Raw genomic sequence first — 18,008 nt, 5'->3', positions numbered from 1 at the left:
GAGGTGGTGGCGGGCTAGGGGAGGGACAGCATTAAGAGAAATACCTAATGTAGATGACGGGTTGATGGTTGCAGCAAACCACTATGGCACGTGTATACCTATGTAACAAACCTGCATGTTCTGCACATTTATCCCAGAACTTAAAGTATAATTAAAATAAATGCTTACATTAAAAACAACAAAAGGATCCAACTGACAACCTAACTTTACACCTAAGGAACTAGAAAAAGAAGAACAAACCAAACTTAAAGCTAGCAGAAGGAAAGAAATGAGTAAAGATTAGAGTGGAAATAAAGAATGATAAAAAAAATACCAAAAAGAAAAAAAAATCAATGAAATCAAAAGTTGGCTCTTTGAAAAGATCAACAAAACCAACAAACCTTTAGGTAGACTAAGACAAAAAAGGCAGAAGAATCAAATTACTAAACTCAGAAATGGAAGTGGGTACGTAACTACCAATTTTACAGAAATGAACAGGATATAAGAGAGTACCATAAGCAACTGTATGCCAACAAATGAACCTAGATGAAGTGGACAAATTCGTAGAAACACAAAACCTACCACGATTGAATCAGAAGAAACAGAAAAGGTAAACAAACCTATTCAGCAAGGAGACTGAATTGGTAATCCAAAAAAAAAAACTCCCAACAAAGAAAAACCCTGGACTAGATGGCTTCACTGGTGAATTCTACCAAATATTTAAAGAATTACCACCAAGTCTTCTCAAGCTCTTTCAAAAAACTGAAGAGGAGGTAACATTTCCTAACTCATTCTATGACACCAGTATTACCCTGACAGAAAAGTCAGAAAAAGACACCACAAGAAAACTACAGACCAATATCCTTTATGAATGCTAATGCAAAAATCCTCAACAAAATACTATCAAACCAAAGCAGTGCATTTAAAGGACTACACCCCATGAACAAGTGGGATTGACTCCTGGAATTCAAGTATGGTCCAGGGTACAAAAATCAATGTAATCCCATATTAAGGGAAAGAAAGAAAAAGACCTACATGATTATTTCAATCAAAGCAGAAAAAGCATTTGATAAAATTTAACCCACTTTCATGATAAAAACACTTAACAAACTACAAATAGAAGGGAACTACCTCAACATAATAAAGTCAGATACGAAAAACCCACAGCAAACATACTCAATGCCGAATGACTGAAAGCATTTAACCTAACAGCAGAAACAAGGATGCCCACTTTTACTACTTCTATTCAACATAGTGTTGGAGGTTTCAGCCAGAGCAATTAGGCAAGAAAAAGAAATAAAAGACATCCAAATTGAAAAGGGAGTAAAATTATCTGTTAGCAGATGACATGTTACTATATATGGAAAGCCCTAAAGTTTCTGCAAAAGAAACTTGTTAGAACTAATAAATTCAGCGAAGTTGCAGCATACAAAATCAACACAAAAATCAGTTGTGTTTCTTACACTAACAATGAACAAACTGAAAAAGAAATCAACAATTCCACCTACAATAGCATCAAAAACAATAAAATACGTAGGAACCAACTTAAGGAAACGAAAGACTTGTTCAGTGAAAACTACAAACATTGCTGAAAGAAATTAAAGATGACATAATGAAAAGACATCTTATGTTCAAGGATTGAAAGACAAAATCTTGTTAAGATGTCATTACTATTCAAAGTCACCTACAGGTTCAATGAAATCTCTATGAAAATCCCAAAGACATTTGCAAAAACAGAAAAACCCATTCTAAAATTCACATGGACTCTTCAAGTAGCCAAATCAATCCTGAAAAAGAGGAACAAGGTTGAAAGACTCATACTTCCTGATTTCAAACTTAGTACAATACTATAGTAATTAAAACAGTGTTATACTGGTATAAAGACAGACATATAGACCAATGGAATAGAAATGCAGAACTCAAACGTATGGTCCTGATTTTCATCAAGGGTACCAAAACCATTCAATAGGGAGGGGAGAGTATTTTTAAAAAGCAGCACTGGGAAAACTGGATATTCACATGGAAAAGAATGAAGTCAGACCCTTACCTTACACCATATGCAAAACTAAACTCGAAATGGGTCAAATACCTAAATGTAAGAACTACAACTATAAAACCCTTAGAAGAAAATGGGGAAAACTTTGTAACATAGGATTTGGCCATAATTTCCTGGCTACAACAGCAAAAACACAGGCAACTAAAGACAAAATACATACATAGGACACCATCAAGAGAGCTAAAAGACAACCCACAGATTGGGACAAAATATCTGCATATCGTATTATCTGACAAGGGATCAATATTCAGGATATATAAAGAATTCCACAACAAATAATCCAATTTAAAAATGAGCAAAGGTCTTAAAATAGATGTTTCTCCAAAGAAGATACATGAATAGCCAACAAGCACAAGATAAGACGCTCAACATTAGTTATCAAGGAAATGTAAACTGAAACCACGGATGCCAATTCGCATGCATTAGGATAGCTACTATCAAAAACAAAACGAAACAAAAACAAAAACAAAAATCCTAGAAAACAATAAGCATTGGCTAAGATGCGGAGAAATGATGAGAATCCTTGTACATTGCTGGTGGGAAAGTAAAATGGTATAGCCATTGTGGAAAACAGTATGGTGGTTCCACAAAGAAATCAAACACACAATTACTAAATGATCTAGCAATTCCACTTCTGGGTATACACCCAAAAGAACTGAAAACAGGGATTCACACAGATATTTGCACACCCATGTTTGTAGCTGCATTCGCAAAGGCCAAAAGGTGGAAACACCCAAATGTTCATCTATGGATGGACATACCAATATTGTTTATACATACGATGATATATAATTCAGCCTTAAAAAGGAAGGAAACTCTGATTCATGCTACAACATGAATAAACCTTAAGGACATTATGCTAAGTGAAATAAGCCAGACATATAAGGACAAATAATGTATGGGTCCACTTATATGAGGTACCTAGAGTCGTCAAATCCTTAGAGACAGAAAGTAGAATGGTGGTTGCCATGGGATGGTGGAGGGGGAACAGGGAGTTATTGTTCAATGGGTACAGAGTTTCAGTTTAGGATGACTAAAGAGTTTTGGAAATAGGCAGTTGTGATGGTTGCATCACAATGTAATGTACTGAATGTCACAGAACTGTACACCTCAAAAATGGTAAATTTTATGTTATGTATATGTACCACAACAAAAAAAATTTAGCAATTCAAACAAAATCTACATGTCTTTGAACAGTCTGTTTACATTCTTTGTCCCTTTTTAACTTGGCTGTTGGTCTTTTGCTTAATAATTTGTAATAGTTCTCTCTCTCTCTCTCTCTCTTTCTCTCTCTCTTTCGCAAATTAGCTTATTGTCTGTCATGTATGTTGCAGATTTATTTTCCCAGTTTGGTGATTGACTTTTGACTTTGAGGCATTTTTTTTCCTATATAGAAAATTTTAATTTTTATGGAGTCAAATTTTTCAGTCTTTCATTTAATTACTTCTTCACGGGCATAGTGTTTCAGTTTAGGATGACGCAAAAGTTTTGGAGATGGACCTAATTTATAAAGCACATAAACGAGGAAAGGAAACATTGACTTCACAAATCTCCATGACACTTTATAAGCCCCACAGTAGGGGCTGTGTGGTAAAGGTGAGTTAGAAAAAGTTGTATGAACTTGAGGTCAATGTGAGACCCCTACCTCCTACCCTGGGACTAGACTGAGGAGCACATGCATGCAGGCTCACCTGTAGAGGTAAGATGGGGCATGCAGAACAGTTACCTCATGAGCCTGGACTACAAGCTCTCTTACATACTGAAGCATGTATAAAACCAAGAAAGCAAGCCAGGAGGATACCCCGGCTACCTCTAGACATGGAGCTATGAGATATCAGCACTGAAAAAGTGATGCACAAGGGGAAAGAATCAGTATAACCTTTACACAGTGACTGGGCTCCAGTAATTCCAGGCTCTCACCAATCAGGTGAACTCCTTTTTCTCTCTGGGGTAGATGAATCACACAGGGTGAAGTGAGAACTAGGGGTATGGAGAACAAGGCCTGGCAGTATTTCTTCTAACTCTCCTATCCAAATGCCGTCTTTCAGGACCCAAATGTCAGAAGAAGAAAGGAGAAATTCTAGTCATCTCAATAATGCACTGTGGACTTTAGGGGAGCAGCACACAAATTATCATGTATCCTCTCTCTGTAGAAGGTGAGCTTTTCCATTTTTATTACATACCTCTGATTGACTCCTCTCATAATACTAGTTGGAGACCAGAGAGGCAGCTGAGCCGTGAGGATGACGCCTAGAAGAAACTGATTTGGCTTCTGCACATCCGGATGCGCTGATGTGTCTGTCTGACTAAGAGTGTACAGCTGATCACAGGCAACCCGGCGAATCTGAAATTACATGATCGGCAGCAAAGGACAGACATAAATCAACATGTTGAGACTACTTCAAGAGTGATTTTCTTCCAAAGTCCACCCTATTTAGTCACTCAAGTTATTGAAGGATACTAGAAAGGTATGAGTGTTTCAGTTTTTAGGCCGGGCGCGGTGGCTCAAGCCTGTAATCCCAGCACTTTGGGAGGCCGAGACGGGCGGATCACGAGGTCAGGAGATCGAGACCATCCTGGCTAACACGGTGAAACCCCGTCTCTACCAAAAAAAAAAATACAAAAAACTAGCCGGGTGAGGTGGCGGGCGCCCGTAGTCCCAGCTACTCGGAGGCTGAGGCAGGAGAATGACGTAAACCCGGGAGGTGGAGTTTGCAGTCAGCTGAGAACTAGCCACTGCACTCCAGCCCGGGCGACAGAGTGAGACTCCGTCTCAAAAAAAAAAAAAAAAGAAAGTTTATGGGTTGAGGTTGATCTTTCCTGATTCTGACCAACATGTGGATGCTTAATGCCAGCTGTCCTTGCCAGTTATGGATGTCAGACACTGGTTGTAACATTGTTATAAACAAAAATAACTTACTAACACTAGTCTCATAACTTTTGGTGGCATATGGAGGAGACAGTAGAAGGAAAGGCAGTAGAGTCCAAATGGTTACTTTTCTTTCATGGTCTGCAGCCCCTCTGTACACTCCCTGAGAGCACCCAATGCCACTCCTGTATTCCCAACAACATCACAGGTAGTTGAGAGAGCTCACAAAACAACAGGACCAAAGGAGTTTTGTAAGGAATGTGAAAAATCCTCACCTCAGCACTTGGTGATCCGAGCAGAATATCAATGATGAAATCAGCAACACAGGGCAAGTTATAGAAAGATGCTAAGAAAAAGAAATGGGGGATGTGGGTGTGTGAAACAAGTTAGGTAATGCATTTTCAAATTTTGATTAATTTCTTAAGCTCATCTTAAGCATAAGCTCATCTCTTTTACACACAATAATTCAGAACCTTTTACAACTGCTTTCATGCCTGTCCATTTACCCCATAAAATTCTAAGTTACCTAAGAGAAGAAACTGTGTCTTATTTTTGGGCCCCATATTTTAGCACAATGCCTTGCACATACCAGTTATAGAATAAATGTCTTGCCTTGAGAAACTATCAATGGTTGCAAACTATAAAATATACCCTAAAATAAACTTACAAATAATAACAGATAAAAGTTTGGAGGGAAGTTATTTTTTCATCTTGATTTGAAAATATCTCTGTTAAACAATTCTAGGAAAATTAAACGAAATCAAACAGCTAAGAGTAGGACTAGTACACTTTTTAAAAGTGGAGCTGCTAAAACTTCATTTCTGAATATTTATTTATTGAGAATCTACTACACATCAGACAGTGTTTGGGGGCTGGAGATTCATTAGGGAACAAAATGAATAAAAGTCTCTGTCCTCATGGAGCTTTCAGTGTAGTTGGGGAGGAGATAATGATAATAAACACAATAAATAAGTAATTATTTTGCATGTTATAAAATGATAAATGATACAGGCAAAAAATAAGGTAAGGGGTCTGGGTAGTGCTGGGGCAAGAAGAGCATTGTAATTTTTTCAAAGGTGGTTGGGAAAAGTCTCAGTAAGCATACTGGAAAGAGAGAACAAACAGCCAGCGCAAGGGAAGGAATGTATGCTGGCTGTTGGGGGAACAGCAAGGAGCCCAGGGTGGCCGAAGCACAGTGAGTAAAAGGGAGAGTAGAAACAAAGGCACAGAAGTATCAAGGAGTACACCATGTCCACCCCTTGTAGAGATTTGGCTTTTACTCGGTGAACTGAGACGCCACCGAAAGGCTTTGAAAGAGGAGTGACACACTCTGACTTAAAATGTAGAAGGTCCACCCTGGTTGCTGATAAAGAATAAACTGCAAGGCAGAAGCAGGGAGATGAGTTAGGGCACTCTTGCCATAGTCCAAGTAGGAAGCAATGGCAGCTCAGAGGGCACCAACAGTGAAAGGGGTGCTAAGGGGTAGAATCTAGAGAGGGCTTGAAGGGGGATGTGCTGACAGATTAGAAGTAGGGGGTGAAAAAAAACATATCAAAGATGAAGCCAAGGTTTTTGGCCAGAGCAACTAAAAGAACAGAACTGCTTTTAAGTTGAGAAAACTCTAGGGTGATATGGGCAGGATTAGGGGAGCTCAGTTGTGGAAATGAGAAGTTTGGGATGTCTATTTGATATCCAGCTGGAGATATCAGGACAGTGGTACAGGCCATAGACCCAAATTTAGGTGTTGTCAACACATAGAGGAATTTAAAACTGTGAAACTGCACGAGATCACCAAGGGAATGAATGGAGATAGAGAATAGATGATGAGGAGCTGAGCCCTGGGGTGCTCTCATGTTAGAGAATGATGAGTAATGGTCCCCATTCACCAAAGCCAACAATAAAGATGAAAGGGTACATCTCAAGTTACACAATTTTTAATACTAGAGTCATTATCAGAAATTGATATACAATTCTAATTCTGTAATTTACAAACTAGTAAATTTGGGCTGTTTGAATTCCTCAACTAGACAGCAAGCTCGTGGCGTGCAGACACACTGCCCTGGTGACAGCAACTGTGGAACCCCATATACAGAAGGTGCTCAATAAATATTTCTTCAGAATGAGCTACTTTAGCATCATCCTTAGCTACTCCACATGCCAACTTCCCGCCTTTTTCATTTCGACTAATGGGGCCTTATCTATAAAGAAATGTAAATAATTCCCAACAGAAACGTGGCCTTTCCCTGAAAGAGATTAATCACAAACAAGCCTCCAGCACACCTAGTTGCTGGCTCCGAAGCTGTAGGCACGTAACAAGAAGAGACAAAGCCTCTCCCGCAATCAGCGAGTCTTTGGTGGATACAGACTGTTGTCGAACACAGATTCCTGCATGCAGGGCTACCGGTTCTCCTTCACTTCCAGAGCTGCAATTGCTTCCTGAAAATAGGTAAGCAGAAATTTACTGTGGATCCAACAGCAACTATGCAATATTTTAATCTTTTTACTATATGTTCCAGAATCCTCATGTGACATTAAATACTTCAAGAAAGCACTTGGGTCCAAGAAGCAAGAGAGACTTAACACTGTATTTGAAACACTCTAACTACTTTTTCTTTAGAACACATTTGCAGGCAATCAAAATGTGTTCACAAGGCAAAACTAATTTCAGGTGACAGAAATGAGAATAGTGCAATTCTGTGGGCCTGAGGGAGCCCTCCAGAGGATATCAGAAATGTTTTCTACCTTATAACTTGATGTAGATGGGTTATATGCACACAAAAATCCAAAAAACCCCACACGCTTTACTGTATGTCAACATTTTAAAAACTTCCTTTATTATTGAGGTATTTCTAAAACAGAGATTGAGCAGGAAGACCAAACAAAGCTGGGAAATAAAGCTATATTTTCAAAAGGCCTAATGAAAAATAACCTGGCAAACGAAGAAAAGAACTGTTTTCCAGGACAGAATTCTAAATGAATTTGTATTATTGCCACAATGATTGGTTTCATGACACTTTTATACTCAGCTAAGCAAAAAACTGCTGATTTGGTTTCTTCACTTACTCTGTGTGTTTATAAATATTTTTCTTCTTAAGTGAAACATGACATGCATATAGGAACATGCATAAATACTAAGTGTATACAGAGCTTGATGAATTTTTACTCATGCTCACAAGCAAAAGAGGGTCTCCTCCTTTTGTGACTCTGGCAAACCTACACATAGATAATTCTTATGGCTATTTCTTACCCAATGTTCTCATTACTGTCTCTTTTTAATCAGTACCTGAACTGCTGAGTCTGTTTCGAATTCCAGCAGGACACAGGGAATTACTTTCTTTAATTGGTTGGCTACTCCCAACAAGATCAAGCCGTCCTGCAGCCGCAGCCCATGATAATCTCATGAAGCAAGCCACAGTAGAAGTGAAATCACTTACTTCCATCGTCTAAAGAATGGAACAAGTATTATGAGAAAAAGCAATACTTGAACACATGCCCTGACATCTACAACCTTCTTACAGGTCTGTTTCATAAGCCTCCTTTCCCTCCAAGGTCATCCAGAAGGATGGCCTTTCTCAAGCTGCCATCCTGCTCAAGGACTTTCAATTTCTCTGTTTTTTCATCTGTAAAACAGATTGATCTTCATGCTGTGGCTTCAAATTACGCTTTACCAATTTTTTTTCACTTTTCCCCTTTCCCACATACTATGACCTCGTGACCGCCCATAAGCTCTGGTATTGTCTCTAGTTTGCACGTGTGCTCCCTTTTGCTTGAACAAATCTCCTTTCTCCAACTTTCTAAGTACTAATCTCTGTATATCGAATCCTCATCTGTTCTTCAAGGCCTAGCTCAAATGCCATCTATAACATAAAATCACCCATCACAGCCACAGGTGAAGGAAATTATTCTACCTACTTTGAAGACACACAGAACATTTTATCTTGTAGTTTTACAACACCTGATACTTTCTACCTGGAATTAGAGTTATTTATGCCCTAGTGATCTCTCTTTAAATCACCATAAATTTCTTGAAGGCAATATTCATGTCTTAATCATTTTTAAATCCCCATAGCACCTCTTCCTAAACGGACATTCTGAATAAGAGGTACTAAAATGTCCTGAATACACAAATCACTTACTTGTATTGCAACTCGAGCAGCAGGGATGATTTCCTCAACCCTAATAGAAGACCTGTCAGACACTGACAACTGTCGGTAGGATGACTTTTCTGGGGTACCACATAAGGACATCTGTCTGCTTGTCTGCCGGCTGACATTTCGGAATGGGCGGGAAGAAAGTGCTTCTATGCCATCTTTGGTGAGGTCTTCATCTAACAACGTGGGCATTGTTTGTCCAACAAGTAAAAATCTTAAAAAGAAATAGCTAGACTTATTCTGAGTCCATTTCACACTATTTAAAAACATGATTTGAAAGAAAAAGTCAAATATTGCCTGTTGAGACTAATGCAATGTATTTACATACCTTGCAAGCTGTAGACAGATGGAATAAACACCCTGCCTTGTTTCATAGTCTACTTCTGATGGGATGGAGTCTCTCTGCATGACATTTACAACCAAACTTCAAAAAGAATAAAAAAAGGCAGGATATTGAAGACTTCTATTTCTTTCATTTTAAATTTTCCATAAGTACAGTAATGTAATTGGTCATCAATATTATCAATCACTTAGTTTCTACACGATTCTGTCATATAAAGAGCCTACATATATCTATCATAATAATTTCCTATGATACCTATAAGCTTCCTAACTGTTCTCCCTGCTTCTGCTCTTGACTCTCCACCTTCCAAACCTATTTTCAAAAGACCCATCAGGGTGATCCTTGGAAAATTTGAGTCAGATCATGGCACTCCTCTGCATAAAATCCTTCAATGGCTTCCTATTTCCTACGCTGAAAAACAGCAGAGTCTTCACAGCAGCCTTTAAGATCCTTCATAACTTGACCTCTGGTATCTCTACAATGTCATGTCCCAGACCTCTGTCTCATTTGAGAATGGGAAGCACTGCCTCATTCACTCTGCCCCAACCACACTGGCCTCCTGTGGCCTCTGCAGGCACTCCAGGCAGGTCCCCATGCATGGGTGTGTGCTGGCTGCTCCTCTGAAAAGCTTTCTCCTGGGTCTCGCTCCCTTATCTCCTCAGGTCTTTGCTAGATGTCACCCCAGTGAAGCTTTTCCTGATCACCCTACTGAAAATCACAGCCCCCGAATCCCTGCTTCCTTCTTTATTGTTCTCTACAGCTCTCCTCACCACCTGACACATATTTTTACTTACGTTAATTGTTTCCCCCTCTAAACTGTAAGCTTCATAAGGATGTGGATTTTGGTCTAATCTACTCACTGCTCTGTTCTCAGTGCTTAGAACAATATTTGGTACATGAATTAAATGATATACACAAATAAGCCAAATGTTTAATGCCTTTAGTTTGACAGCCCTGTAAATGGCTGAGTGATATGAAAGGAGCTTTTACTAAAACCACCTCTACAGTGTTGAACACAGAATAAAGCTACACATGTGTGCCAGACATTCTACGATACCTGGGAATACTTTTCGCCATCATTTCCCTGTTTCCCATCCCCTCAACCTCCTCAAGGTCCCTACCCAGCTTCTCTGTGCCAGATCTCCTCACATGAATTCCTTCAACCATCCTCTGCTCATGCGTCGAGCTGGTGTCCATGCTTTCCTTACCCAGAGGAAATGGCATGCCTACTTCTTTCTAGAGAAAATCTGCTTCCAACTGCAGTACAAGTTGGCCCCATCATTTACCCCTTTCTCTTTTATCTTTATTTTTTTCTCCTTCATTGGTCTGTTTTAGTTAGCCTATGAAGAGAACCAAGTCTTCCAGTCTTTCACAAGCTAAAATCAAAACAGAAAAGCCAACTTTCCCCTCAGTTATTTTTCTCTTCAATTTACTGTCACCCCTTTTTTCTGACTCATCTGAAAGGAGAGATCTCTATGCCCTGATGCTACCTTCCTGCCTTACACTTGCCACTCAGCTCTGACAGCTGGATTATGCCCTCGTGGTTTTACTCACACGCTCCCAAATCTCTCATGCCATTCTCCACTTTTCTAACAAGCACCCTATCCAATCCAAACCATCTACTTCACATGACTCAGAAGGACCTTGTATGCAATCAAACTTATTTCTCTTGCTTTCCTCTGTTCCTTCCATCTCTCTCTGTGTTTATTTCCCATACTGACTAATGACTCACCATTTCCCCACTCTACCAAGCTACAAACCACAGGGCCATTTTATAAATGTCCCCACCCTCTACCTAGTCATAAATGTCATTCTGTCACTGCTCTTCATCTCCTCTCTGAATACTGTCAGTTCTCAGTCTTCCCTTCCTTTAGTCTCTCCCATTTCCCTTCGTCCTCTTCACTGCTGCCAGAGTAATTGTCCCAGGTAATTCTTGGCTTAGAAACTGCCTGCTTTTTCATGGACTACAAGACAACACTCATATTCCCCAATGAGACCCTTCTTGACACGTTTCTCTCCTTCATCCTTTGCTTGAACCTCACCAGGCAACTGAGGTTCCCAAGAGAGGCAATGCATCTTCACGCTCTCACTCATCCTTCCCTCCATACCAGCTTGGAGTGCTCTTTCCCTCCTTATTTACCTAGAGGATTTCTAGGTAAATAATTTCCCAATTCCTAGCTCAACGGTCATTTTCTGTGAATCATTTCCTAACCTTATGACCCTAAGCAAATTCAACCAATTTAACCACCACTTTCTCGCCCCTCCCCGTCACAAGTACTTTTTATATATAGCTCTGTTTTAATATCTTTTTTTTTATTTTGAGACAGGATCTTGTGGAGTGCAGTGGTGCAATCATGGCTCACTGAAACCTCTACCTCCCAAGCTCAAGTGATCCTCCCACCTCAGCGTCCCAAGTAGTTGGGACTACAGGTGCATGTCATCACACTCAGCTATTTTTTTATTTTTATTTTTCGTAGACATGAAGTCTCACTATGTTGCCCAGGACGATCTCAAACTCCTGGGCTCAAGTGATCCTTCTGCCTCAGCCCCACAAAGTGTTGGGATTACAGGCACGAACCACCATGCCTGGCCTGTTTTAATACTTATAATATAGTTACCTAGCTGTTTGTTATTCTTTGTTAAACCATCAGCTGCCTCTCAAAGGCAGAGATAATATCTAATTTATCTTTGCATCCACAACACTAATACCTTGCACAATATGGATTCACAGGGATCAAATTCACCTTATTTCAAACTGACATGAGACACAAAAGAAACAGATACAGTCTCCTTGCTTCTACTCTTCTTGAAAATGTCCCCCACTACCAGAGGGGAGACATGCTTCCATACATTTTTCAAATAATCAGAAGTAATAAAAGGATTTAAAATATTCTAAAGGACTGAAACATCATTCCTTAAGAACTCTCACAATGAGTCATATGATACCTTGTAGGAATAAGCAAGACTTCGCAGGGGAAATTAACTAAAATAACTATATTCATTTTCAGCAACTCATGTAACATGACATTGAAACTCCAACCTCAAACCGCCGGCTTTGAGGAAGTTTTCACAGAAGGATTTGGCACAGCTTCTGGCCATGTCATCATCAGCTGTTGGCATGAGTTTGGAGCTCAGAACCTAGGAAATAGGTAAGCACAATTTTTCATTCACATATTTTCAGCAGAAATTACTCCGTTATTAAATAAAACATTCAGACAACTTGAGTTAGAATTTCTTTAAATGTTGCACACTGTTTTTCCCCCAGAAGTATGTAGAAGCTGATGTTTCACGATAAAATAATCACATTTTCCCTATTCTATTTACTTTGGAAGAAAAATCTTTCCATTCTAGAGAAAGTTGGTGTGTTCTTTTCATGAAACTGGCAAACATGAAAGTCTCAGGCCCTCAGGCTTAGATAAGAACAGATAATTCCATGTGATATGCTAGATATATTCTTTAGAAAGATACAAACCAAAGTTTTATAAAACAGCCCATATATTAAAAATGCAAGATGAGTTCCCCAATAACTCTAACTCCTATTTATTGAACATCTACAATGTATCAGGCATATGTATTTTACTTGATAGAGAACTGAGACCTGAAAGGTTAAGTAGGTTAAGTGACCGCCCACCCAAGATCACATGGTTAGAATTCAAATTCAGATGTGTCTCATTCTAACACTCATGCCCTTCTATGATGCGGCAATGCCTACCTAAAGTGGAGTTCAACTGAATACTTTGGTTGGGCAGAATTTCACACAAATAACCATACTATAGCCAAGACTACAAATCTAGTTCACATTCTAGTTTTACCTAGCTGAGAGACCTTAGGCATACAATGCTCCCTTTTGTCCTAGTTTTCTCATCACTAAGTGGGCATAGTAATTACCTTTACAGGAAGATCAAAGGATTAAATACTACAGCACAAGCTTTAAGGTGCTTAGTAGAAGCATCAGGACAAAACAAGTACTCAGTAAACAACTGCTTATTTAGTTACGATTTAAAAATAAAAACTCACATTGCCTCAGTCTTAACTAGATGTGGCTCAAGATCATTTTCTAGTCTAAAAAAATCTGCTTCTATGAACCCATGAGTTTTATGAGTTTAGAACTTAATGTGGGATTTTGTTAAAGATGCCTTCTTCTCAGGTTGCTCTTGGAGAAACAGGTCCACCAACCTGGGATAAAGAGCATTACATGGGAGAAAAGGAACCTGTGCTCTTCTAAGCCCTTCAAGCCTATATAGCTCTTTGTCTACATGGACACTCCGACCCCACCCACCTCATGCTTAATGGACAACAATTTAGTGAACTGACAGGTTTCTTCAAAGACACAGAAATACCCACTTTGAAGTTTCCTAGCAGGTAAGTAAAAGTTAATGAACAAACTGTAAAGAAATTAACCTTTTAGCTGACAGCAAAATAAGAGCTTTTGGGAGTGTTAGGTTTCCAACTATTTTGTGTATCTAAATCAAAACAAAAAATATCAAAGGAATTCACACTTACTCAGGAGTCCTAAAATGATACCAGAGGTATTTTACTACTGCAGTGCTATGGCTCTAAGAGAATGTAATTTGGATAGTTGATGACAAGTTGACCCATTGTTGGACCATTCTGTTTTTCTATCAAATGTGGGTGTTAAAAATTACACTTGAACTTTTTGGAGATAATCATTTAAAAACAAATGACAGGCCGGGCGCGGTGGCTCAAGCCTGTAATCCCAGCACTTTGGGAGGCCGAGACGGGCGGATCACGAGGTCAGGAGATCGAGACCATCCTGGCTAATACGGTGAAACCCCGTCTCTACTGAAAAAAACTACAAAAAACTAGCCGGGCGACGAGGTGGACGCCTGTAGTCCCAGCTACTCGGGAGGCTGAGGCAGGAGAATGGCGTAAACCCAGGAGGCGGAGCTTGCAGTGAGCTGAGATCTGGCCACTGCACTCCAGCCTGGATGACAGAGCCAGACTCCGTCTCAAAAAAAAAAAAAAAAAAAAACAAATGACAGATCTGGCAGGAATCACAAGATGCAAATTCTACAGACTTAAATGGGCTAAAAATTCCTAGGCAATTTTCTGTTTTGGAATACTGCATACATTTTATTTTTTGACATCTGTTTATTAAACAGGGTGAACACTAAGTTAGTATTTTCATTTTGAATATAAGCCTCCGTAGTATGCACGAAAATGTAAAATATAATCTAAACAGAAAGCACTTTGGTACTTCAAGCTGTTGTTATAACTTAATACTACACTGAATGCTACTACATTTCATAAAGTTAATTCTTAAACACAGGGATGACTCAACTTCAAACACGGTTTTCATGCTGAATACTGCATATATTTTTAAATGTTCACACTAAATAAGGACATGCTTAATTTTTAAAACACTTGCTAAATACTTTTTCCTTTTTAGACCAATATGTCTTTTCACAAGAATGATTAAGGCAAATATGAAATGTCATCACACCTTGAAGCAATAAGATACTGCTTGTATGAAAAGTTATCACACCGTACAAGCGATGAGTGGGAAAACGAAGGACTATAATAATATGCTCCCAATTAGATTGTCAATGAAATGAAACTTGGAAAAAATGCAGGTACCCTCTTAAAAAGTTTGACTTTTGTGTACTTAAGATACATGATATAATAATTAAGATTGCTTAGGCACTGATATGGATTCTTTATTGCCTGGATATAACTTCCTAAGATAAAGCAAAATCATTCAGGGCCTTATTTTCTTCAAACCAAAAGTGGTATGAGGGTCTGACCTATTACTCTCCAAGAGCAGAACTGATTCCAGTTGGTCACTTTCACATAGTGCTTTGTTTACTCTCTGCCATCCAGACTCAGTATATCCAGCTTCCATATGTCTTACTCATAAGATCTTGGAGAGAATATCTTGTTTTTTTCCAACTCTGTTCCTTTAACTACCACCATGACTTGTAGACAGTAAACAATTAAATGTGTTGGTTTAAAGCTTCCTTTGGGGAGGCTAATTACAACGAACTGAGTGCTTGTATTTCCCTAAAATTCCTATTTTGGAAGTGAGGACACAGTGAGGCGGTACCATCTATGAACCAGGAGGCCAGCCCACACCAGACACCGAATCTGCCAGTGTCTTGATCTTGGACTCCCTAGCCACTCCAACTATGAGAAATAAATGCTTGCAGTTTAAGCCATCCAGTCTATGGTGATTTGTTATAGCAGCCCAAATGGGCTAAGGTAGTGATCGAAATCATCTTTTGCATATTCAAAGTCAAAAAAGTTTCAATTTATAATCTATTTCTTAAAACTAATTTTCAACCAATCACCACATAACAGAAACCTATTTACTTATTTCTGACATCTGAAAGCATGAATCTATAAATCCAAATAGATCTGTCAAAAGGAAACGGAAAGAAATTAGGTTTCTTACTTCCAAGTTGTAGAGCACTCTGAAGGTAGACATTCCTGGGGCAAAAGATCGAAACAGACTTTCTAAAATTGAACTGGCACTTGGCTGGTGCTGTTGCTTTGATGACAGGGATGGAGATTTTGAGGACTGAGAACTTGATTCAGACAGCAATGTTTTCTAAGTTGAAGAGAATAAAAAAAGACATAAACTTTTTAAAAGGACAAATTAAAGAGAAATAGATCTTAGTACATGTTCTAATATTCTTTCCCTCTTTAATATAAGCCACATCAATGTTATTTTCTAAAAATTAACTTCATAAAACCACATTACTCTACTATTAAAACATCAAACTTGATCATACAAATTCTAAACATTCAATAAGATTCAAATACTACATGAATGCTTCTGAGCATGTATTCTAAGCAACACTGAGAAGGTCATTTTAATTTGTTTCTATGTTTAAAATTTGTATCTCTAAATACTGATAATAAAATTATAAGACTGCTAAAGTGGTAGGCTTGAAAAATGTGTTAAGCTAATACTAGTGATACATTTTATAATTACATTAGTTCGCTTATCCTTCAAATTAATTTATAAGCAATAAATGACATGACTGAGCTGACCTAAATTTCTAACACTAAATTATAAAATAGAAAATACAGTTCTAACAACTTTTTCTACATGAATTTATTCTGAGAACATAATTAAACAGCATTATAGATAAGACACAATATCAATATATAGATAAATCTCTTAAGGAACAACATTCTAACAATTAACACAAATGAACTTTAAATATCGACTGTGAAAAAATTAAATGGTAATCCATTTATATAAGCAACTCAGACACAGGCAACAATCAGATTCAAAGAGGCATCATAGCTAATGAAAAACTTCTCAGCTGAATCACAACTAGAGTCTGATCTGGGACAAGTAACTTCATCTCTTTGAGCTTTGGTTTCCTAATATATAACATGAGGAGGTGGAAAGGTAGATGATATTAAAGGTTCTTTCCAGTTCTGAAATCTGATGTCATTATTGACTTTTATATAGATACTTTAAAACCAACATTAAGTTCTGATTTCCATTTATGGCAAAGGTATTTCTTTCTTTCTTTTCTTTTTTGAGACAGGGTCTTACTTTGTTGCCCAGGCTGGAGTGCATGTATAATCTTGGCTCACTGCAGCCTCAACCTCTTGGGTTCAAGCTATCCTCCCACCTCAGCCTCCTGAGTAGCTGGGACTATAGGTACATGTCATCACACCAGGGTAATTTTTTAATTTGTAGAGATGGGGTCACCCTACATTGTCCAGGCTGGTCTTGAACTCTGGGGCTTAAACCATCCTCCGACCTCGGCCTCCCAAATTGTTGGGATTACAGGTGTGAGTCACTGCAATGGGCTGGCAAAGGTATTTTTCAAAAGAAGAAAAAACAGTATGGGAAAGATATCATATGACCTTGATGTGATTTCAGGTTGCATTTTCACTCACTGAATTGTGATATAAAATTGTCATGCTAGTTAAATAACTATCAAAAATACTCATACCTTTCTTCCTAAAGAATCAAGTTGATCAAGGGCTTCCTGAATAGCTGGATCAGTGGGTATCAAGAGCAGAAGCTTCCGTACTCGTAGAGTTATCCTGAAGTTTTTCAAATACAAATTTTTGTTACATATAAGCCATAGTTTAACAACAAAGTCCATTTGCATAGAATATAAAGTAAAATGCATTTCAAGTGAAAAGTGATTTGGCTCCCTAATATTAGTAACTTTCTCTCTGCCCAAGTCACAAATATTTATATTTACCTTGGCTCTTCCAGATTGGCGAGCTGATAAAGCATGTCAAATACATTACATACGAGAGCCATCACTACACCAGGGAGGGATTTCTCCTGATGGAAAAAAGCAAAATAGAAATTCAAATTTACAAAAGAATGTTCTCCTTTCCTAATCAAACTTACAAACAATAAAAATACTAGTTCTGAAAGGCTGGTCACCGTAAAGCTTGAGGGAAGCACAGTGCTCATCTGTACTGAAGAACACCACAAGGGAACATAATAGATGAGGGATCACTACCTTCTAGTGTGTATTACTTGCTCTCCCTTCTCCTGGCCACCTGCCAGTGAAGGGACTAAGATGACAAAGGCAGGCACAGTAGAAGAGAGGTAAAGCAGAGGGCATATGTGATTAATAAAATGGAGAGCAGGCACCACTAAGCTAA

General features: G+C 38.6%; 1 protein-coding gene across 2 annotated transcripts in view; it reads right to left on the bottom strand.

Annotated features, from left to right (window-relative positions):
- USP24 (ubiquitin specific peptidase 24) overlaps positions 1-18,008 on the bottom strand; it is a 145,530-nt gene that overhangs the window by 50,783 nt on the left and 76,739 nt on the right. For both annotated transcript variants that reach the window (XM_030942132.1, XM_010372705.2), the window contains exons 29-38: positions 17,594-17,679; positions 17,336-17,429; positions 15,811-15,966; positions 12,439-12,536; positions 9,384-9,479; positions 9,041-9,269; positions 8,188-8,347; positions 7,185-7,340; positions 5,180-5,250; positions 4,219-4,379 (exon numbers count right to left, since the gene is read on the bottom strand). In XM_030942132.1, the coding sequence (XP_030797992.1) occupies positions 4,219-4,379; positions 5,180-5,250; positions 7,185-7,340; positions 8,188-8,347; positions 9,041-9,269; positions 9,384-9,479; positions 12,439-12,536; positions 15,811-15,966; positions 17,336-17,429; positions 17,594-17,679 (1,307 nt within the window). The remainder of the gene's footprint in view (positions 1-4,218; positions 4,380-5,179; positions 5,251-7,184; positions 7,341-8,187; positions 8,348-9,040; positions 9,270-9,383; positions 9,480-12,438; positions 12,537-15,810; positions 15,967-17,335; positions 17,430-17,593; positions 17,680-18,008) is intronic.

Source organism: Rhinopithecus roxellana, chromosome 12 (genome assembly GCF_007565055.1).
Source record: "Rhinopithecus roxellana isolate Shanxi Qingling chromosome 12, ASM756505v1, whole genome shotgun sequence".
Taxonomy (NCBI): domain Eukaryota; kingdom Metazoa; phylum Chordata; class Mammalia; order Primates; family Cercopithecidae; genus Rhinopithecus; species Rhinopithecus roxellana.
Note: the sequence above shows the minus strand (reverse complement) of the source record. Positions and strands in the feature narration are given on the sequence as shown.